Source organism: Megalobrama amblycephala, linkage group LG6, assembly GCF_018812025.1.
Source record: "Megalobrama amblycephala isolate DHTTF-2021 linkage group LG6, ASM1881202v1, whole genome shotgun sequence".
Classification (NCBI taxonomy): domain Eukaryota; kingdom Metazoa; phylum Chordata; class Actinopteri; order Cypriniformes; family Xenocyprididae; genus Megalobrama; species Megalobrama amblycephala.
This window is the reverse complement of record NC_063049.1, coordinates 35,159,982-35,184,052: the sequence shown is the minus strand read 5'-3', so window position 1 is coordinate 35,184,052 and position 24,071 is coordinate 35,159,982. Positions and strand designations below refer to the sequence as shown.

Genomic DNA, 24,071 nt, shown 5'->3' with positions numbered 1-24,071 from the left:
GAGGTTTCTTCATCAGACAGACGAGGCATGTTGCCTCACACTCTCCAAAATCAATATCATCCTGGGGATTTTTACATCAGGCAGGATGGGTCTGACATACAACCACCATTCAGCTGCACTCAGATGGAAAAGAGTTGCTCGTTATCCCAGTAATAGAGTAAGAGTGGGCTGTTTTTCCTGAGAGGCAGAGATTGAGATCCCATTACTAATGGGCCCTGGACTGTGGCCCTTAAAACCCACCCCACGATATGACCATAAATTGATCCTCTCCGGCTTGTCTCCTAAAACACAATCTTGGCTAGAGCTAACTGTTGAACTGATCTGGCTAATAAATCAGATGCCTTAAGCTTTTCGTGGTTAGACAGCAGAGCATAAATCCTGTTATTTTGGAAATCTGTTCATCAGCTCATCCCTGAAATCCCTTTCTGTTTTCTATTTTTGTGCCCTCTCTCAAACCTCCTGAGCTCCTATACTTTGCTAATTGTCTCACCCTAATGGTCTTACATAAATGGTCAAAAGTGCATTTGATACACACATTGTCATGTACATGTGATGTGCTGAAAGGCAGATTGAAAAATTGGCTTTTTGGCTTTTAGTCAATCTGTTAGCTTTAAGGTCACCTATACAATATGCTAATGTCCTCCTAAATGTTGTGAACATTTAAAAAGTAGTCTAGAATCATCATTCTCATTATAAACAAAGCATTCATTTAATCAAGCTCCAAAAATGGCTTTGGGATTTGTGACGTCACACGGACAAATACATTTGCATATGCCTGCCTCCAGAGCAAGACATCAATGAATAGCTTTACATCATCACACCACTGTCAGTTGCTTAACGGCTGACACTTGCCTACACCAGATGCAAGCTTCTCGTCAAAATCAAATAGAACCCATTATAATTACTGATGCTGTCTACACTGAATACAGTATACAGGTGCCCGTTCACCACCTGACGTATTCCGAGTCCGTATTCCAAGAAGAGTAAATGGAAACGTAAACGAACGTTTGCTTTGATGCGTCCAGTTTAAACAGTTAATTTCTGTAGAGACTTCAGAAGGATACCAGCATCATGAACAAGTGGATGGTTTATTTTTAATGCCATCTGGCGCAATCCATGACGATTATATGTTTGTTCAGAAAATTTGACTGCAGATTGTTTTGTAAACGAGTTACAGCACAATGGAGAGTTCGCTAAGAAACTTTTGTTGACAGATGAAGCAGTTAGCTGTATTGGATCTGACAGCAGCTACTTCGCAAACCGCAAGTAAACAATTCCATAATGCTTTGTCTGTAAATGATGATTTTATATAGATAGTTTTCAAAACACTTACTCACATGCAATAGCGAGTGGGCATTGCTACAGTTTCCTATGCAATGACAATAGCCAATCATAACAGTCGCCATTTACAGACAAGCCTTAAAGGAGCCGCCCCCTAAAAACGGATCATTTCAGAATGAGGGTTGAAATTAATCGTAATAATCATAGCAATCATAATAATCTAAATCAATCTTTGTACCATTAAATCTTCCTGCAAGTTTTATAGCTTAAAACATCCTCATTATAATCAAAGCATTCATTTAATCAAGCTCCAGAAACAGCTTGTATGGATACTGTGGTATTTGTGAAGTCACATGGGCAAATACATTTGCATATGCCTGCCTCCAGAGCAAGACATCGACAAATAGACCCTGGCCCCCTCCCACTGATGAATGTCACTTAACTGCTGACACTCATGAACAAGTGGATGGATTATTTTAATGCCATAATGGATCGTAACAGAGGATTATGTTTGTTCAGAGAATTTGACTGCAGATTGTTTTGTAAATGTGGTACAGTGCAATGGAGAGTTCGCTAAGAAACTTTTGTTGACAGAAGAAGCAGTTAGCTGTATTGAATCTGACAATGCAAACCGTAAGTAAACGATTTCATAATGCAATGTGTGTAAATGATGATAGATCTTATGTGGATAATGTTTTCAAAAAAAAAAAAATTTATTGCACAGTTTCCTATGGAATGACGTTAGCCAATCATAACAGTCGCCGTTTAGCAACAAACCGTAAAGGAGCCGACCCTTAAAAATGGATCTTTTCAGAAAGAGGGTCAGAATGAGGGTTGCAAATAATCCTTTTTCCACATATATATTTGTCCATGTCATGACCCCTTTAAAGGTTCTTCATGGAACCATCAATGCCAAATTATTTTTAAGAGTGTAGAATTGGTCAAATATACTTGGAATTTAAGAAAATAAAGGAAACTCTTAGTAGTCAAGATGCTATGCAAAGACTGGATTTGGCCAATGTCTTGATCGCTTCATATGTGCAAAGGCAGTGTTTTTCAGCTATTGGACAGCTTACTGTTAATGATGATGACCGCTATTCATCCCATTGATTACTGTGGGCCTCTTCATCAGAGCTGTCACCTTGGATCTCGGTTGAAATAGAAATCATGTCTTACTCAAGACAAGAACACAGGTTCATTTTCTTTCTCATCATTCTTTGATTGGCAGGTTTGGAGGTGTAGGTGAAGATGGTGGTAAGAAATCAACCACAAAATAATGTAAAGTGTTTTTTATTGATTTTTTTTTCATGGTACAAGTGGTCAAGAGTGGCTTTGCCTTGGGATTTTCCATGGGCTTGCGAGAGAACTGCATATATTTTACTGTGAACATATCAATGGGTTGTTTAATTTCTGAACTTAAAATCTCAGGGGGTACTTCAATCAGGAGGTACTGCAATCATCATACCGTTTTATTGAGTTTTTCCATTGTAGACAATGAGAGGTCCCTGATATTGTATTGCCGCTCAAGCAGTTGTGGGGTGTGCATCAAATCTCCTGTGTCAGCTGGAGTCCTTTTGAAGAGCTCCTGAGTTGTGTTTGTCAGAAAACATTGCAGCAGGCTTTGACATATCCCAAACCCACGCTTGTCATTTTTAAAGAAACGTCCAAGACTTGTTTCAGCAAATAAACATGTCACCTTTCACAACTAAATTACTCAGTGTGTAGTTACCTGCTATACAGGATGTGTTTGATCCACTGCCATGTCAAGGGAAGCAGAGTTGGTGTAACTCTTTAAACCACTAGTCTGGAAAATCGCTTAGCGCTTATTTTTGTAGTATTAATGTCAAACTAAATTGGGTATAGTACTCCGGGTCTGGAATAGTTGTTAATTTTGATTTGTTGAAGGACTTAAATAGAAGACACTCTGATGTTATTTAATATCGACTTGTAACTTATGACAAGGCTTTAGTGATAATAAATAAATAAATTAATCTAAACTTAAACCAGAGGTATTTGCATATTAGTTTAGCATTTAGATTTAGATGTGAATTTTATTAAATTGTAAATGCTGAATGTAAATTGAGGCTTTTGAGGAATGTGACAAATTTGCTGCAAAGTTCACACTTTATTTGTTCACTCTATGTGAAATTCTGTCATTATTTAGCCTACTCTCTTCTGTAAAGATGGCTTTGGGCGGGCTTTAACGGTCTTGTTTCCTTTCTTTTATTTTGAAGATCTGAGGTAAATTGTCCATTGTTGCTTTCAGTAGACACACTAAATTATATTCAAACTTATGTTTTTAACATTAAAGAAAGCACATAAACAGTACCCGAGATTATCATTATTGTCATACTTTGTGTTGTTGTTCGGCTGGTTAGAACAAAAACTCTGATTTGGATTAACATGGAAAAGATAGGCTACCTTTTATCGCTTGTCTATCGCATCGCATCGCGTCGCGTCTTGTTATCTGAGATTTGTAATGCTTCTATATTCGGTTCATTACGGTAGTGACATACATATGACAGGTGAGGAAGTTATGAAGTTTTACTAGTACAATCAGCAGCTCACCGGTTTACTTCATTTTACACTAATACATGGTCACAAAGCATTAAAGGTGAGTTCTTGAGTCTTTATTTTTTAGTCACACCACTGAACAGACCGTGTCTCACGTAACGTAATAATCCAAATATAGTGTGTTTATTTACAACAGTGTTACTCGGCAACTTTCATGTCTAATCACTGCTCAACCTGTGTGTCTGTCGTATCTGCATATTTAACGAGCCACACTGTGATACAGAAGTTTATTTTTTGATTGCATTTGAAACATTAAATGGAATGAAGGAGTGGTGATGATTTTGCATTGTATTTGGCGAGGAACCGCATTGAGAAAACACATTGTTCTTCATTCATTATCAGATGAGATAGAGGACTTTGTCCCGCACTCCAATCGACAGTAAGTGCCCTGCGAAGTAGACTATATAACGTATTCCGAAATCTTAAGAGAGATTCCAATCCGAAGGGAGCGTAGCCTTCTTCATGTTCAGTTTGAAAGACACTGCGAACAACATGAACTAGATGAGTAAAGTTCATAGACAAACTTTAAGTTGGCTTGGAAAAGTAGTAGTTTTAAAAGCTGGATATATAGATATAGATAGATAGAGTTATACTGTATCATTTTATGTGGTTGCTAGGGTTTTGCTATGTGGTTGCTAAGGTACTTGGGGTGGTTGCTAGGAGGTTGCTAGGATACTTGGGTGGTTGATATGTGGTTGCTGGGCACTCTGAGTGGTTGCTAAGGTGTTGCTATGCGGTTCCTAAGGTATTCTGGATGATTGCTAGGCTGTTGCTATGCAGTTGCTATGGTACTCTGGGTGGTTGCTAGGGTTTTGCTATGTGGTTGCTAAGCTACTTGGGGTGGTTGCTAGGAGGTTGCTAAGATACTTGGGTGGTTGCTATGCGGTTCCTAATGTATTCTGGATGATTGCTAGGCTGTTGCTCTGTGGTTGCTAGGGTGTTGCTATGCAGTTGCTAGGATAATCTGGGTGGTTGTGAAAGGTGTTGCTATGTGATTGCTAAGGTACTCTGGGTGGTTGCTATGGTGTTTCTATGCAGTTGTTAGGGTACTCAGGGTGGTTGCTAAGGTGTTGCTATGCGATTGCAAGGTTATTCGGGGTGGTTGCTAAGATTAGAGATGCACCAATTGCAATTTCTTGGCCGATAATTTTTTTCTTGTTTGTTTGTTTGTTTGTTTGTTTTTTGTTCGTGACCTGCCGATTACGATTTTTGACGATTATGATTTTCTTTTTTAAGAACTATAATTGACAGCATACAAACAAAAATAAATGCAATAGAATAAAGAGAGCTATGAAACTTGTAAGTTTTTCAGGTTAAGTAGGTTTTCATTCAGGTAAGAAATACTACAGAAATTAAAGTAATCAAATGTAAAATAACACTGGATAGTCTTCATTGTAAAAAATTAAATACATATTAATGCCTACAATTAAAGTTATAAAACATATTCAGTCAAGAACTGAAAGTGATTTTCTTTGTCTTTTGTTCTTTGATTAACATGACAAACAGCAGCAGGAATATGGACTGCTGTCACTATAAGAGTTTATGCACGGACCCAATATATGACATGCGTTCACTTTCTGAACTATTTAATGTTCCAAATACTCGCCAAGACGGGCATTTTGACATCATTTTGTATGTATTTGACCGTTTAAGTGCAGCAAGCCACTCATTTTGCACTCACACAAAGCGCGTGAGACCTGCGGGAATGACTAAAATTATGCACAATATAAGCACTATTTAACCAGAGCGAATGAGACGACTGAGAGAGAGGAGGCGTGTGTGTGTCACTTTGTGTCGAAGTCTCGGAGAGAAGAGGGCAAGTATGTGCAGCTGACGTTATTCCCTATTGTCAAATTTTCTGAGATATTATTATATCACCCATGGGGTAGATATTTTGTTTTTCTGGTGTTGCTAGCTATTAGAGCCTAATTTAAAATGAGGCAAATGATCTAAAATCACAGACTGTTTCTTTACAGTTTCTGACAGGGTTGACATGTAGTAGTAAAATCTTTCCATGGCAGATGGATTTACCCCTCTCCATATAGCTAGGGCTGGGCAAAAAAAAATCAACATTTCAAAATGTTTTTTAAAAAGCGATCGATTAAGTTTATCATTTGGACGCGTTTTTGCCAATTTAATTGCATTTGGATTATGTCACAGTTTATGCGTCCACATGCAAATTCAATTTTTAATTTCTTTTGAAAATTGTCCGGAATATCCTTCCATAACTCTCGCGTGCTGTGTGAGAAGTTTGCAGCACACACCCGAACAGACAAATTCACAAAAATTTATCTCAAAATGCCCACCTTTGTGAGTATCTAGGTAACCATAGTTGGTTACAGTTATGGCAAGCAGCAGAGAAAGAATGCATGTGTATCATTATTGTACCCGTGCATTACACTTAAAGTGACAGCAACCTAATATTGAATTTCCTGCAGCTGTCTGTGTTTTAATGTTAATCAAACTGCACAAGACAAACAGAAAATCAATCCCTGCTCTTCACTGAATAAAAAAAAAATTGGGTGTCATAACCTTATTTATTACAATATAAGGATACATGGGTCAAAAACAATAACTATTTTATTCATTTATTACTTTTTTGTGGTGGGGCCAGTGAAAATGTATTGAATTGAGAATCGAAATTAAATGGAATTGAGGCCTTGTGAATCAGAATAGAATTGAAATGGAACATCTGAATCAATACCCAGCCCTACATATAGCTGTAACAGTTAGCACAAAAGATTATCTACAGAAACATAATACTCACCAGAGCTTGTTGAACTCCTAAAAATATGGAAATAGGACTTTTAGGATTAATAAAATTAAGAATGACTTTGACCATGTCTCAAGAATTAGTGATTAGCATTGTACTTTTAGCTTTTGCAATGTTTTTGGACAAAAACACACTTTCTATGTTTCTCCTTTATTCAAGCAAGCAGACATGAAGGCTCAGGCTCCTCTTCAGTCTGATCTGAAGGTGAATACGGATGCCCGACTACAGCAAAACTACAGCAGTCCAAGGCTGGAAAACCGTTTTTTGACTCAAGCGCCCTCAGCATTATCTCACCATCAGTACACATCTCCATCCTGGGCCAAGCAGACCTCCACCTGCTCATCATGTCCAGCACTCCAGCCAACCAGCCTGTCCTCCACCAAGGCCACCTCATCTCTTCTGTCGTCCACAGTGATGAGCTCTCATTCCTCTCTGCTGAGCACCAAGAATACCCTTCTAATGGAGCCTCCACTCCACCTTCCAGTCTCATTCTCCCTAACCTCCACCTATTCTCATAATCCTTTACTCTTTTGCTCCAAAAATTCCACTGCAAGTGCCATCCCAACACTCTGCCCCTATTTGTCACCTTCAAAGGAGAATAAAGCAGGCAAAAATGAAAAGAGAGAAGTGGAAGACATGCTTTTCTCACCTGAAGGCTTGCTGGGGTGTAGTGAGGAACCCAGACAGGTATATATATTTTTTTTAATTCTTTAAAGGGGACTTTTATGGTGTTTGAACATAAATGTGTGTTGGCAGTGTGTTTACATAACCACCCTATAATCATAAAAATCCACCCACTCCTTTTTTTTTTGTTTAATCCCCATAAAACCTCAACAGTCTCGTAGGACCAGCCGTTTTAATTTTCTGTTTAATGTGACGTCACGACTGCTGACAGACTCTGCCGTATTAGCATAGTTTCCTCCCTGAGCGAGTTGTGCACTGTCCGCCATTGTCTCGACGCTGGAGCAGCTGTAGCGACAAGAATGTCTTGTAAGCGATTGAGGTGTTTTGTTGTTGGCTGTAAGAGTGAACATCTTCATTTACTGACATCTGAGCTGCTGAAGACGCAGTGGATTAGTTTTATTTTTGAAGAGATTGCGCCACAGATCTAATATACACATGTGATTTCTGTCCCTGCTGTTTACGTTCACAGACATAACCAACTGTGTTTGTGGACTTTGTGTGTTTTTGACATAACCTTGTATGTATTTGTCAGTTTATACATTATGAGACATGAAAGAGAAGTTAGTTTAATACTCTTGCGACGTGCCGTCTGACAGCCAGTTTTCTGTGTGTGTGCTTTAGATGTGTGCACTCAGAAAATGATAAATTAGAAGTTTAAACTGATATAGCTTTAAAATGCATACAGATAATAAACTTCCATGATGAAGAACTACAATATCCGTGACCATGATCGCGATATAGATGATAATCAAAACCAAGAAGATGTCTTGTTAGTATTTGGCGGAGTATCCGATGCAGGCAGGAGCTGTTGAAGGAAGCAGCTTGTTTGCATTTAAAGACGCATGCATGAAAACAGAATGTTTTTGCATGCACTCTTGAAAAATGGGGCATAATAGGTCCCCTTTAATTCTTCTTGCTACTAATTCAACTTTGCCACTAAACATACAGGATTTATTTTATTGATAATTTAATCTTTAGGCCATACATCTGTTTAACCACATTGAAAAACATTAAGAAACAATACGATTAAGACAACTCTGACGTAGCATTTCATTTAAAACTTTGCCTCTGCATAAATGTACAGATACCTTGCAAGGACTGGTGTTTTCTTTGCGAAATACAAATCTAGTTAACTATACTGTCTCTTAACAGGACACCATCAGGATGCCTTCCAAGGAAAGCTTGGAAGAGGAAGACCAGATGCTGTCCTCTGAGATACCTGTTTTGGATATGGATTTAGATAGAGAGTGGGAGCAGACCGTAGCTCCTCAGGAGGAGTTTGGGGTGCTTGAAGCATCTGAGGATGAGAAACTTGTGGAACTGATGGACCGGAAGGTGAGCCGAATGGTCACAGTTTTGGGGTTTAAATAATAATTAATAATTTGCTAGCCCTACTTATTTAATTTTTTAGTTTAAAGGTGCTCTATGTAAGTTTTTGACTGTACTAAAGTATAAAAATACCATAATATGTTTGCAGATATTTATTAAAGATGCTGAGTTCACACTCGTTTCTCTGAAAACCATTGCTGCAGCCAGTTACAGTGTCCTCCACAAATATTGGCACCCTTAGTAAATATGAGCAAAGGCGGCTGTGAAAATAAATCTGCATTGTTTATCTTTTTGATCTTTCATTCAAAAAATTCACAAAATTCTAACCTTTCATTGAAGGAAAAGAATTGAAAATGGGTGGAAAAGCTCATTATGAAATAAATGTTTTTCTCTAGTTCATGTTGGCCACAATTATTGGCACCCAATTATTGCAATGTCCTTTTCCCAAGATAACAGCTCTGAGTCTTCTTCTATAATGCCTGATGAGTTTGGAGAACACCTGAGGAGAGATCAGAGACCATTCCTCCATACAGAATCTCTCCAGATCCTTCAGATTCCAGCTCCATGTTGGTGCTTCTTCTCTTCAGTTCAGCTCCACTCATTTTCTTTAGGTTTCAGGTCAGGGAACTGGGACGGCCATTGCAGAAGCTTCATTTTGTGCTCAGTGACACATTTTTGTGTTGGTTTTGATGTTTGTTTTGGATCAGTGTCCTGATGGACAATCCAACCACTGCCCAATATTGGATTTCTAGCAAAAGCGGTCAGGTTTTGATTTTTTATCTGTTAGTATTTGATAGAATCCATGATGCCATGTATCTGAACAAGATGTCCAGGACCTCCAGCAGAAAAATAGGCTCACAGCATTAAAGATCCAGCAGTATATTTAACCGTGGGCATGGGATACTTTTTATCCATGTGTGCACCAAACCCATCTGGTGGGTTTGCTGCCAAAAAGCTATTTTTTTAGTTTCATCTGACCATAGAAGCCGGTCCCATTTGAAGTTCCAGTCTTGTCTGACAACTGAATATGCTGGAGTTTGTTTTTGGATGAGCAAAGAAGGATTTTTCTTGAAACCCTTCTGAACAACTTGTGGGGATGTTGGTGCTGTTTGATAATTTTTTTAGGCTTTCTGAGACTCAAGACTCAACTAATCTCTGCAATTCTCCAGCTGTGATGCTTGAAGAGTCTTTGGCCACTCAAACTTTCCTCCTCAGTGTGCATTAAGACGATTTAGACACACATCCTCTTCCAGGCAGATTTGTAACATCTTTAGTTGATTGAAACTTCTTAATTATTTCCCTGATGGTGGAAATGGGGATTTTCAATGCGTTATCTTTTTTCTTATACCCATTTTCTATTTTGTGAAACTCAACGATCTTTTGCTGCTCATCAGAACTATATTATTTGTTTTTTCTCATTGTGATGAATGATTAAGGTGATTTGTCCTTTGTGTTTACACATATTTATACTCCTGTGGAACAGGAAGTCATGGCTGCACAATTTCATGCTCCTAGTCACCCTGGTGTGCTAAAAAATGTAAATGTGAATATACTTCAGAGATATTTTACTCAGAAGAATTTCTAGGGATGCCAATAATTGTGGCAAACATGTATTGGAGAAAAACATTTATTTCATAATGAGCTTTTCCCCCCATTTTCAATTCTTTTCCTTCAATGAAAGGTTAGAATTTTATGAATTTTTTGAATGAAAGATCAAAAGGATAAACAATGCAGATTTTTTTTCACAGCCGCCTTTGCTCATATTTACTAAGGGTGCCAATATTTGTGGAGGGCGCTGTATTTTACTTTGAAATTTGCGATCTGTGTCGGAATTTCTGTTTTTGTTTTGGTCTGTGCAAGACACAACCCAATAGTATTTGGGTTGCCAGTTGGCGGAAAACACATGCAGCGAATTGCAGCCATGGAAGCCAGCGAACAAACTGGGTCAGAGATTGCAGATTCTACCCGACCTAAAATATCCATCTAAAAATCTCTATGAACGGGAGCATATTAAAACGCAATATCAACTCATCATAAATCAAAAATCAACTAATTATCTTACAGTGTGTAAGTCTCCTCACCTTCCAATGTCAATTGAGCTTGCTCCTGTTGCGTGTCTTCAAACTGGCAACCCGCGAGAGCGTCGAGTCTGAACAGAAGGGGGCGGGGCAAACAATATTTTGAATTTGGACTGCAGTACCCATTTCAACCACTTGCTGTCATTCTTACATAGAGCACCTTTAATTTATCTCTTATGCTCACCAAGGCATTTATTTGATTAAAACTACAGTAAAAACAGTAATATTTTTTTCTGTTTTAATATGAATGCGATTTTACATATTATGTATTATAAAACTTATTTATAATATATATTAAAATGTAATTTATTCCTGTGATGGCTAAGCTGAATTTTCAGCAGCTATTGGTGATCACATGATCCTTCAGAAAAATCTTACTGACAAAACTTTTTTGTAATCCTTCTTATGCCACATAATTGATTTACAGAGGGGTGAATGTGAAATCAAACAACATTTCTTTTGTTTTTCCTTCAGAACAACCTGCTGAATATGGTGTGCTGCTCCCTGGTTAATAAGACTTGTACCTTGGGCCAGAAGGACTGGGATAAGACGACGAGTGTGTGGGGCATTATTAAGAACCTGGCCGCTGAGATTACCACAGAAGACCCAGAGTTTCTCCTCAAGGTTGGTGTTTTCGCATACGTAGGTTATGTTGTCAGGTGGTTATGTTGTCAACTTGTGTGGTTTTGCATTTTTGCATTGTTTTAGGTTGCAGTCTATACTAGGCAACAACTAAACATTCGTATCACAGCCAACTTCTTGCTAGCACTGGCGGCCCATCTGCCTGCTTCAAAGCCACACTTGAATAGGTACTTTTGTGCTGCTGTGCGGCTGCCGTCTGACTGGCTGGAGGTGGCAAGAATCTATAGCATGGTAAGTGTTAATATTGTGAATATCTTACCATGATATTTGCATTGTACTTCAAAAAATATTATGGTATTAGCATGGTAGATGTACAAAATAAGGATTTAATTTCGCTTCCTCTGTATTATTTTAATTGTTGTTTTTGTTTGTTGAGCTTTCTTGTTTTTTCATGCTTTAAAAAATGTTTTTGTTCAGTGTTTCAGTAAATCTTTACCCTCCTGCCTGAAAAAAGCTCTAGTGGATAAATTTAAGCAGTTCACTGAATATCAGCTGGCCAAATATGATACACGGAAACATCGCTGCAAACACAACAAGCAACGAAAGAAAGGAGAGGTAAAACATTTAATATTTAATATTGTAGATTAAATTGTGGGGTTCACTGAAAATGGTTATTTGAAAAATATTTGTTTTGCTTTTAATTTTGTTCTAGTTAATGTTTTATTCTATACTTTAATCTTTAATATGTTTATTTCCAGGTTTAATTTTTAAAAAAAGATATTCTGAATCCTATATTTTCAATGTTGTCTAATACTTTTGAACTTTTGGATACTTTTGTATCTTACATCTTTAGAAAAGCATACATCTTATCAATATACAATAATTGAATACATTTTTTCTTTCCACATGACTTTTAAAATGCTTCTATTTTCTACCCTCTTCTTTCAGAAAATCTCTGCTGCGCAGTGGAAAAAGTGGGCTGACCATCTCAGAGTGGAAGACTCAATTCTCCAAATATATGTGAGCTTTGCCATGTTTAGTTTCATCTGTTTGATGTAACGGCATTACAAAATGATTATTGCACGTCAAAATGTCTTCTGATACTGTTCTGTATGTTATTATATAGTTGGAGAGCCTGAATCATGATACAAAGGATAAAAAACAGACTGAATTCAACCTCAAGAAAATGATAAAGCGCCTTCACATCAAAGAATCTGCAGAACATGTCATGGCCATTCTGGGAAAGAAGTTAGTCCTACAAACTGGCATATATATTTTAGTCAGATCTGTTTAATGTTATTGAACTGATTGCTCTGTCCAGTCTAACTTTCAGCCATGAGGTCTGTTACCTGTTTTTGCATGCAGATACCCGAGTGATCCGAAGGCCTTCTCTCGCAGTGGTCTGAGTGGGGTCTGGGAGAGAGAGAGAGCTGGAAAAAGGATGAAACTTAAGCAACCCGACACATGGGAGTGCAGACTAAGTCAGGAAGGAAACAAAGCTGCCACCTGGGAGAAACTCATTGGTGTGAATGAGTGTCCAAAATGCACTGGTTCCAAAAAACATCTACTCATACTTAATTACATACTTATTTTTTGTGACTGCAGATGGGAATTCTCTTCCTTTCATGGCAATGCTGAGGAACCTGAGGAACATGATTTCTGTGGGCATCAGTGAGAAACATCATTCTGTGATTCTCAACAGACTGACCTCAAAGGTGAAGCATTTCTTCAGATTTTCGCTTACTGGAACGTGCATAGGATGATCAAGTCATTTACGGATTTCAATTAATCTTACAGAATGCTGTAATCCAGAGCAGGCAGTTTCCCTTCCGTTTCCTGTCTGCTTATAAAGTCATTTTGGAGCTCAGCAAATTTGGTAAGGTTGTGTAGAGTGATTGTGTTACTGATTTTAGGGTTAGGTGCAGCGGATGTTGGTGCTTCAAAAACATTATCATGTTATAATTTACCACTGATTTTAGAGGTCATTAAAATTTAGGACTATTTTTGTTTATCAGGAAAAAGATACTGATCCAGAAACGTGTCCTGCTTGGCAAAATTGTTAAAATTATTACTTTTATTTAACAAGGATATATGAAATTGATTAAAGATGACAGTTCAGACAGTTATAATGTTAAAAAACATCTCTTTCCAATTGATGCTGTTCTTTTAATCTTTGTAGTCATCAAAACATCCTGGAAAAAAATGTGTCACAGTTGTGCTGCTTAGTATTTTTGTAGACACCGTTTTCAACATTCATTGGAAATGTTTCTTGAGCACCAAATAGGCATGTTAGACTGTTTTTTGATGGATGAGAAATCATTTATCAAAGTAATAAATTACATTTTAAAATCTTTTAGAACACAAACCAGTGTTGTTTTATTTCAAAAACCTTAAAGGATTAGTTCACTTTTAAATAAACTTTTCCTGATAATTTACTCACCCCCATGTCATCCAAGATGTCCATGTCTTTCTTTCTTCAGTCGAAAAGAAATTCAAGTTTTTGATGAAAACATTCCAGGATTATTCTCCTTATAGTAGACTTGAATGGGCACCAAACAGTTGAGGGTCAAAATTAGTTTCACTGCAGCTTCAAATTGTTCAAAACGATCCCAGATGAGAAATAAGGGTCTTATCTAGTGAAACCAGCGCTCATTTTCTGAAAAAAATTGAAAATTATATAAGTTTTAACCAGAAATGCTCATCTTGAACTAGCTCTCTTCTTCTTCTCTATTTGAATTCCAGCAGTGTAGACACTGCTAAGCGTATTACTGCCCTCCACAGGCCAAAGTTTGAACTAATTTTTATATGCAATATGCTAGTTCAATAGTATATAACAATTAGTTCAAACTTTGGCCTGTGGAGGGCAGTAATACACTTAGCAGTTTCTACACTGCTGGAATTCAAATAGAGAAGAAGAGAGCTAGTTCAAGATGGGCATTTAAGGTTAAAACTTAGAAAATGAGCGCTGGTTTCACTAGATAAGACCCTTATTTCTCATCTGGGATTGTGTTGAACAATTTGAAGCTGCAGTGAAACTAATTTTGACCCTCAACTGTTTGGTGCCCATTCAAGTTTACTATAAGGAGAATAATCCTGGAAAGTTTTCATCAAAAACTTTAATTTCTTTTTGACTGAAGAAAAAAAGACATGGACATCTTGGATGACATGGGGGTGAGTAAATTATCAGGAAAAGTTTATTTAAAAGTGGACTAATCCTTTAAAACCTTACCTTACACTTTTGAACAGTAGTGTACAATTAATTCAGTCATGTTAAAGATTTACTTATGGTGTTTTAGGGATTTTTAGAGTGTTTAAATCTACAAAACATGTAGTCTAATTGGTTTCAATTTCATCAAGAATCACAGTCCAATAATGTAAATGTCTTTTATAGACGTGTTCTTGACGAAGTTTGAGCGACATGTTCTCCACTTTCAGCTGGTGGGCCTGCGGAAGAGGTGCCAAGCTCCAAAGAGATCCTGCGAGACATTCTGAATAAATTGCCAAAGACCAAACGATTCCAACGACACAATTGGAACACAACAGTGCGCAAGAGAATGAGGGTTACAATGCAAGTGCCCTTCGTATACCGCAAATTCAACATCAAACGCAATCTCCTGAGAAAAGCAAAGTGTGTATTTATTATTAAAGAAAACCATTACATAATACACTGCCCAGCCAAAAAAACAAACAAAAAAAGTCGCTGTTTAGATTTAAATAGACAAATAACATCTTAAGTGATGTTACAAATAACAGACTTAAAGGGTTAGTTCACCCAAAAATGAAAATTCTGTCATTTATTACTTACCCTCATGCCGTTCCACAACCGTAAGACCTTCGTTAATCTTCGAAACACAAATTAAGATATTTTAGTTGAAATCCGATGGCTCCGTGAGGCCTGCATACGGAGCAATGACATTTCCTCTCTCAAGATCCATAAATATACTAAAAACTTATTTAAATCGGTTCATGTGAGTACAGTGGTTCAATATTAATATTATAAAGCGACGAGAATATTTTTGGAGTGCCAAAAAAACAAAATAACTACTTATTTAGTGATGGCCGATTTCAAAACACTGCTTCAGGAAGCATCGGAGCATAAATGAATCAGCGTATCGAATCTGCTGTTCGGAGCGCCAAATCGTGCCAAAAGCAGTGTTTTGAAATCGGCCATCACTAAATAAGTTGGGTTTTTTTGGGAGGTTTTTGGCACACCAAAAATATTCTCATCGCTTTATAATATTAATATTGAACCACTGTACTCACACACGAACTGATTTAAATATGTTTTTAGTATCTTTATGCATCTTGAAAGAGGAAGTGTCATTGCTCCCTATTGAAGGCCTCACGGAGCCATCGGATTTCAACTAAAATATCTTAATTTGTGTTCTGAAGATGAACGATGGTCTTACAGGTGTGGAATGGCATGAGGGTGAGTAATAAATGACAGAAGTTTCATTTTTGGGTGAACTAACCCTTTAAGAGTCTATAATTGGATCATTATTACAATGATTATTATGTTTCTAGCATGTTATATGTTTGGCAACAGTTCTTTTAACCCTAATTGATGAAGTCTGTAGCTTTTTATGGCCATATTCCAGAATGAGAAATGTTGTTTCCATCAAGAGGTGCATCATTTTTTGGTGAAGATCTTGTATTGAGAATGCAAGAGTCCAGCACTCTTTAAAGTCTCCTCCAGCACATCCCAAAGACTTTTTAAGGTCTGGACTCAGAGGTGCCAATTCATGTGTGAAAATGATTCTTCATGCTCCCTCCCAACCATTCTTTTACAATTTGAGCTTGATGAATCTTGACATTGTCATGCTGGAGAATATGGCCATGATGTGTCTTCCTACATGGTTAAGAAATGAAAAGCTACACACTCCATCAATTAGATTTAGAAGAACTGTTGCCAAACATAGAACATGCTAGAAACATCATAAGCACTGCAATTATGGTCCAATCATTAACTCTTAAGGATTTGCCTATTTAAATCCAAACAGCGACTTTTTTTTTTTTTTTTTTTTTTTTGTCCGGGCAGTGTATAATTGGTATAATATAATACATTATTTTAGTTTGTTTTACTCCTGAACTGACTTTTTTTTTGTAATGTAATTTGTTAGTCAGAGACTGTACACTCAGGAGCTTCTGAAGAAGTACTGCTGTGCTTTGGAGAAAGCTGTGCAGATCTCCTGCAAACACAACATCCCCCCTCTCCCTGGACGCACTCTTGTGATCTGTAATGCTACTTTTTCAGAGGATCGCAACTGGAGTGGCGCTGAGGACGTCTGCTTGCCCCCTGAAAGCACCGATAACATTGACAATAGTAAACTCCCAGCATCGGTCAGATATGAACATTTGTGATTGTGGATTTATATTTTTGTGTTACATGTTGTATAAATGATGACAATTATTATTTAGGCTTCTAGTCAAAATGAAACATATTGTGAATTATTGTTCATTTGCTTTTGTAGGTACAGGAAGCTGCACTGCTTTTATGCATGATGATTAACTACTGCAGTGAAGATTCCCAAGTCGTACTGCATAGAAAGCATGACTTCCAGGAGTTCAAGTTCAAGTCTGACGTCCTTCTGGATAATGTGAGACAAGCAATGAAGCAAGTGAATGTAAGAAGTTCACTTTTATTGTGTATATACCTTTAGAAAATATAAATAAAAATAAAACAATAAAAGAAAAGAAAAACAATTAAAATATGCATGCATTTTATTTATAAAAATACAACACTAAAAATAAAATCAGTTATTTTAAATCCTACAAGTGAAGTTAGGCATCACAACATTATAATGTACAGTATGAAAAATGGATATTCAATTTGAGATTTGCTAAAGATTACTGTTATTCAATTATTAGTATTTTATTTAATTAGTAAAACACTAATTGTACAATTAAATATTTAATATTGTATAATAACATTAACATTTAATGAAATTTTTTGCATGGTTTCACACCTTTTTGGTGTTTGATCCTTTCTGTCTCTCTGTCCCTCTCTCTCTCTTAGGATATAAAAGACTGTGACAGAGAATCTGAATTCCCAACGTTCTCTACATTGTTTACTAGGATGACTGAAGAGAAGATAAAGGTGTGAGCCCTTTGAATTCATTGTTATACCAGTTAAAATAAGTGGCATATCTGTTAAAACCTCTTTCCCCACAGCTGGATCGTATAGTTGTGATTGAAAAGTGCTACACCAACAGGGATTTGATGGTGGATATCGATAACTATCGGCAAGATACCTACCCTGATGCTGTTGTGATAGAGGTGCTGCTTGGAAAAAGGTAGGTTCTGTGAAACTTATTCTATCTCCAATTTCCAAAATTAACATTTCTTTAAGCATCTGCTGTTTGGAACAAAAATGTCACAAAATTTGCCATAGTTGCAAATAAATCTTGTATTGTTTGTTTTTAACAGGTGCCCATATATTAAAATGAAATACAGACTGGAATCCAACACTGTACAACTCTGGGGGTTTAGTGAGCAGATCCTGAAGTAAGATCTTTAGCTGATTCCTGTGTTGTACTTATATATTCTCTCTTGTTAAAAGATTGAAATGATTTTCTTTTGAAAGAAACAAAAACATGTAATTGAAAGAGCTAGTGTAGTATCTACCAAATATTCACAATATACACTACTGTTCAAAAGTTTGGGGTTGGTAAGATATTTTTAGTTGTTTTTGAAATGTATTATTATTTTTTTTTTAATGCATTCATTTTCTGCATCATTACTCCCGTCTTCAGAGTCACATGATCCTTCAGATTTCATTCTAATTTGCTGATATGCTGCTCATGATTTGCTACTACGTCTTTTCCTCCTCTTCTACTTTTTTTTCTTTTACTTTTAGTTCTTCTTCTTCAACGTCTTCGTCTTTTCTTCTTCGTAGTCGCCTTCGTCTTTTCTTCTTATATGTCTTCTACTTTTTCTGTCTTTTTTCTTCATCTTTGTCTTTGTCTTAATCTTTTCTTTTCTTTTCCTTTGCCATTGTTATCTCCTTTTTCTTCCTGCTTCTAATTTTTTTTTTTTTTCAGGATTCTTTGAATAGAAACTTCCAGAGAACAACATTTATTTGAAATTTAAATCTTTTGTAACATTAGAAATGACTTCATTGTCTCTTTTGATCAGTTTAATGCATCCTTGCTAAATAAGTGTTCATTTCTTCATTGACCCCAAACTTTTGAACTTTTGAATATTGCAATGATATTATATGCTTTTTGTTTCATAAGAGTGTATAATTATTTTAAACTTTAGTTGCAAAAACTGATTTAGAGTTAAAGAGTTTAGAGTTTCGTTGAGTTAAAATCAAACTGTCCATTTCAGTGTATCATTTAAGACAATGTAAATTAATAATAAATAAATTTTAGCTGTTTGCATGTAAATAGAAATGATAAACTTTCTCTTTTTTGTGTTTGTTTTCTAAACAAGAATGTATTTTACTTTTTGCATTAAACATTCTACATCTTTACAATCTACTCTTGAATCTGTTTTGAGAGATAATGTCTGGAGTTGTATCAGATGTTCATTCAGATGTGTTCTTTGACCAAAGGTTTGTCTCTGAGAGAGGCTCCTCAAGGATGCTGCAGCACGTGGAGCACATGGACAGAGTCTATAACATTCCTCCACCACAGGGGCGCAAAACTGAACTTGAGAGAGCTACGGATGCCATCACACTGCCAGCAGCACCAAAGTTCAGGTATGGCCATACAAATAGCCATGAATTACTTGTATTAAACAAAATGTACATCAATCACTTTAAGTCTAAGTTGGGTGGTTGTGGACCAGAATATATTCCAATGTAGACCAGACTAGATATAAGTACATTGGAAATGAAATGCTAAACAAAATTTGTCCTTGTCAATTCTCTTTTCTTTCTTTCACTCTTCATAGATGGAAAGGTGTGCGAGTGTTCATCTCTTCTACGTTCAGGGACATGCATGCGGAGAGGGATGTTCTTGTGCGTAGTGTGTTTCCAGAGCTCAGAAGGCGGGCAGCGGCACACTATCTCTACCTGCAGGAAGTGGAGCTGCGCTGGGGCGTTACGGAGGAGGAGTCTAACCGTGTTGTAGAGCTCTGTCTATCTGAGGTCTGCCGTAGCCAGCTGTTGCTGGGAATTCTGGGAGAGAGATATGGCCTTGTGCCGCCTTGCCCCACCCTACCTGAACTTCCTCAATACAGCTGGGTAATAATTTAATTTATTTATTTGATAGATGCTTTTATCAAAAGTGTGATACAGGTGATTAGTCACGTACACTCATGCAGCACAACTTCAAGTTTAAAGGTGCAGTAAGCAATTTCTGAGAAACGCTGTCGAAAGTGGATGGAACCGAGCAGCACAACGCACTTCCAGTCAGCAGTAGGGGGCGTGTCCACGCATGGGGGAGGAGAGAGAGTGAGCAAGAGTAAGATTTAAAGGTGCCCTAGATTCAAAATTTGAATTTACCTTGGCATAGTTGAATAACAAGAGTTCAGTACATGGAAAAGACATACATTGAGTTTCAAACTCCATTGCTTTCTCTTTCTTATGTAAATCTCATTTGTTTAAAAGACTTCCGGAAAACACGCGGCTCTCAACATAACACCGACTGTTACGTAACAGTCGGGGTGTACGCCCCAATATTTGCATATGCCAGCCCATGTTCCCAACATTATGAAAGGCATTAGACAAGGGCAGCCAGTAACGTCTGGATCTGCACAGGTGAATCAACAGACTAGGTAAGCAAGAACAACAGCAAAAATGGCAGATGGAGCAATAATAACTGACATGATCCATGATAGCATGATATTTTTAGTGATATTTGTAAATTATCTATCTAAATGTTTCGTTAGCATGTTGCTAATGTACTGTTAAATGAGGTTAAAGTTACCATCGTTTCTTACTGAATTCACGGAGACAAGAGCCGTCGCTAGTTTCATTTTTAAACACTTGCAGTCTGTATAATTCATAAACACAACTTCATTCTTTATAAATCTCTCCAACAGTGTAGCATTAGCCGTTAGCCACGGAGCACAGCCTCAAACTCATAGAGAATCAAATATAAACATCAAAATAAATACTTTACTCACATAATTCGAAGCATGCATACAGCATGCATGACGAACATCTTGTAAAGATCCATTTGAGGGTTATATTAGCTGTGTGAACTTTGTAAATGTGCTGTAATATAATCGAGAGCTCGTGTGGCAGGGAGCACGCGAATTAAAGGGGCGGTGCGCTGAAAAAAATCGGTGCATATTTAATGATGCCCCAAAATAGGCAGTTAAAAAATTAATTTAAAAAAATCTATGGGGTATTTTGAGCTGAAACTTCACAGACACATTCAGGGGACACCTTAGACTTATATTACATCTTGTGAAAAAGCATTCTTGGGCACCTTTAAGAGACTGTAGAAAGAGAGATGGCTGAGAGACATTACAAAAGAGAAAAGCTCAGAGGATAATCACTGAAAAAAGAAGAGTTATGCTGATATTTATTTTTAATTGATCAGTATTGATTCATATTGGATGTTTAATCATGGTCATTTCACCTAATTTTTACATTTAGATAACATTTGCCATCATCTAATGCTCACTTAAAGTAAATCTTTAAAAACAAAATAATTTACTAACAGTGTTAAATGTAATGTTTAGCAAATCTCTAAATGAATATTAATTTGTTACTGTACATTATAATGCTGTGATGCCTAGATCCACTTGTAGGTTTAAAATGCTTTTAGTTTTTTGTTTAACTTTTATTTTGACAATATAGTATAGAATTTAATTAATTTAGACAAAGCATAGCATTTTAATATTGCCATTTATCAGTTATCAGCCATAACATTATCACCTTTAACATTATTTGTATCAACCAGAATTTCAATATCGGTTCATCCTTAAATTACTAATATGTAGCCAAAGCAATATAACGTGACATTGTTTACTGGCTTGAGCTCCTTGTCCTGAAGTTTCATGAATTGCTTTCTTGCTTCACTCTGCCAGTTGAACTCTGCTTCTGATGGGTTATCCATAACTGAAATGGAGATTCAACAATTTCAAGCACTGTATCCAGACTCTGCCCAAAGCCGCATGTTCTTCTACTTCAGATCGCCCCACCTCACCAGGTATGCATTAATTTATCATTTGTCAGCTGATCAAATTCTATAGTTGGCAGACAGCTGGCTGTTCTCAGTCAGTTTTGATGTAGGCCCTAATGAAATTAAATAGTGGACAACACAAGCTGATGATACAGCTACATTTTGTGTGTTTGTATGTTTAGTTCAGTGCCAGTGGCATGGAGGACAGACTTTGTGGCAGAATCCAAAGAAGCTGAAGCTAAAATGAACAGCCTGAAAACATGGATCCAGAACAATGAGTTTAAAGTGACAGAAAAGTGAGTTCTGTTCATTTGTTTTGCCATGCACAAGTGAGGAATGGCATTGTGTTTATTCTTTGTGCCCTGCTTCATATTCTCTTAGTTATCCCTGTGAATGGGGTGGAGTGGTGGATGGAAAGCCCTATGTGAAAGGGCTGGAAGACTTTGGGAGGGCAGCGCTGGAGGATATCTGGGAAGCCGTACAGCAGCTGTTTGTGGAGGTCAGAGTCTGATTAAAAGATATGAAAAGAACTGTTTTCTTATGGGGGCCACTCACAGAAATGATACATCAATTGAAAGATAAAGATGTAAAACATTGAATAAGGATGATCTGGATAAATAGATTTGAGTCTGCAATTTGATCATTAAAAAAAATGTAATCTTAGATCAGACTTAAATTGAAAGTATAATAATCAAATTCAGTGCTCACCTATATTTAATATATTCTACTTAAATATTGGTATTAGGGTATTCTGCAGTCTACTTATTGGGATTATCTACATTATTTGTTAAATATGCAATTACCAGTCACTTCATAATCACGTCATTATTTCTATAATATCAATTTGGTACATTATATTTTCTGATTATTTATCAGTGTTTTATTAGATTATTTTTGGATTATCAAATTGTTCATTCTATTCATATCTCTATATTTTAACTTCGTTTACACATTTCATAATTTATTTGATTAATTTTTTTCTTGACATATGAGCAGTGCTGGTCCTAGACTTCTGGGGGCCCTAAGCAAACCTTTGTGATGGGGCCCCTGTCAGTCATAAAAAACCCAAAATGATCCCCAACCCCTTAATCTATTCTTTCATAGCAGTTCACAACAGTGAGTTGAAACAGTCAGTACAAACAATAGGACGAATACATTTGAAAAAAGATACAAAATGACATAATTTAGCCGACTAATAATAATAGCCTACTCTACAGAAATTGAATAAAGTAATCAAATGTATAAAAAAAAGCTGCATAGTTTTCACCATATGAATTAAATATACATTGATTCTTAATAAAGTTAATAAAGTTATTCAGTGAATGATTCTTTCTTTCTTTCTTTCTTTCTTTCTTTCTTTCTTTCTTTTTTTTGATTGACATTAAATGACAGCAGCCGGTTTATTAGGCTGCTGTCACTTTAAGACCTAATGCTCAGATCTAATATACTGACAAGCATTTGATTATCTTCCCAACTGTTTATGTTCACTTAAGACATAACCGACTGCATTTAAGTGAAAACTCGCCAAGACAGGTATTTTGACACATTTTTGTGTGTATTTGTCCATTTAAGCGCAAATTCGCAAATTTCACTCGGATTCCGAGCACAGAAAGCCACCTGTAGCCTGACGTGGTCATACTCAATTCTAGTCAGAATATGAGTCTGATACTGCTCCATTGGGCTTTGATTATGGGGGCGTATTTCAACCGATCCAGGAAAGACCTCAATTGGATAGACCTACAACCAATCAGAGCTATAGAGTAAGTGACGTATGTTGAGCGACGCATAGTTGTCAACAGAACTCTTCTTAGCGACCATCGGGGCCACTGATAAATCAAACTTTTGCCGAATGCCGTTGGAAGGACGGCAAAGACATCTTTCCCATCGACAAATGCCTTGATCGCGGTCCTCTGTTCCTCTTTTAAAATTAATGCGCTGTCGATATCTTCTATAACGGACGCGATGGCGGAATCTACACATCTCAGTTCTTCAACAACAGCCATCATTGTTGTAAACTAATTGACCTTTCGCAAAGACTCGCCCCCCTTAGTTACTGTTGCTTTGTCCGACAAGCCGTGGCGCTGTCACGCCACACAGAGTGGAAAATACATTGCGGAGCAAAGAGGAAACTGACAACACATCGACAGACGAGACAGAGCTGGTTACTTATGATATTAAACAAAGTCCCAGCTTTCAAACTGTGTAGTTATTAAAAAAATTCAAACAATAAAAAACCTTTTGTGGCTCTTTAATGTGTTGTGACTATGATCGTGACAGATTGCTGTAGCGCCTCAGCTCAAGAGGCTCGTTAACCGATCATCTCTTCCTACTAGTCCATTTATAGCATCAAATAAACATGAATGGACATGAGAATGAATGTTGTTTCAAACGCGGAAAGACGTCAATATGCACAATTTTTCAAGTTTAACTCCACCGATGTTAATCTTCTAACTCCTGACTGCTTTGTCGGACAAAATGGCGGATGCGGCGTTCTGATTGGTTAGATCACTTGTCAATCAAACTCCCCAAGCGCTCTTTGATGACGTGGGTGGTTACGTAACCGCAGATAGCCTGTCCATCATCGATTAAAGCCCGCCCTGGCAATTTGATTGGCTCGGCCTTCTGGGAGCCGAGCATAATTACTCCACAATGGATCGAGTCCAGACCGAACTTCCCGTCCAAAAAATGTTG

The 24,071-nt window shown here is 37.1% G+C and overlaps 1 protein-coding gene across 6 annotated transcripts in view; it reads left to right on the top strand.

Annotated features, from left to right (window-relative positions):
- The window catches only part of LOC125270583 (telomerase protein component 1-like), a 118,778-nt gene that overhangs the window by 75,348 nt on the left and 19,359 nt on the right, over positions 1-24,071 (top strand). For 5 of the 6 annotated variants that reach the window (XM_048194327.1, XM_048194330.1, XM_048194325.1 and 2 more), the window contains 21 exons: positions 6,788-7,315; positions 8,465-8,647; positions 11,194-11,343; positions 11,428-11,592; positions 11,779-11,916; positions 12,250-12,321; positions 12,428-12,549; positions 12,667-12,824; positions 12,907-13,016; positions 13,099-13,177; positions 14,737-14,929; positions 16,422-16,641; positions 16,773-16,925; positions 17,318-17,398; positions 17,473-17,594; positions 17,728-17,805; positions 18,857-19,003; positions 19,198-19,489; positions 21,286-21,407; positions 21,563-21,676; positions 21,762-21,879. In XM_048194327.1, coding sequence (XP_048050284.1) covers positions 6,797-7,315; positions 8,465-8,647; positions 11,194-11,343; positions 11,428-11,592; positions 11,779-11,916; positions 12,250-12,321; positions 12,428-12,549; positions 12,667-12,824; positions 12,907-13,016; positions 13,099-13,177; positions 14,737-14,929; positions 16,422-16,641; positions 16,773-16,925; positions 17,318-17,398; positions 17,473-17,594; positions 17,728-17,805; positions 18,857-19,003; positions 19,198-19,489; positions 21,286-21,407; positions 21,563-21,676; positions 21,762-21,879 — 3,336 coding nt within the window. In that variant the 5' untranslated portion in view covers positions 6,788-6,796. Of the gene's footprint in view, positions 1-3,789; positions 3,896-6,787; positions 7,316-8,464; positions 8,648-11,193; positions 11,344-11,427; positions 11,593-11,778; positions 11,917-12,249; positions 12,322-12,427; positions 12,550-12,666; positions 12,825-12,906; positions 13,017-13,098; positions 13,178-14,736; positions 14,930-16,421; positions 16,642-16,772; positions 16,926-17,317; positions 17,399-17,472; positions 17,595-17,727; positions 17,806-18,856; positions 19,004-19,197; positions 19,490-21,285; positions 21,408-21,562; positions 21,677-21,761; positions 21,880-24,071 lie in introns of those variants that run through there. The other variant, XM_048194329.1, reaches the window with a different exon arrangement.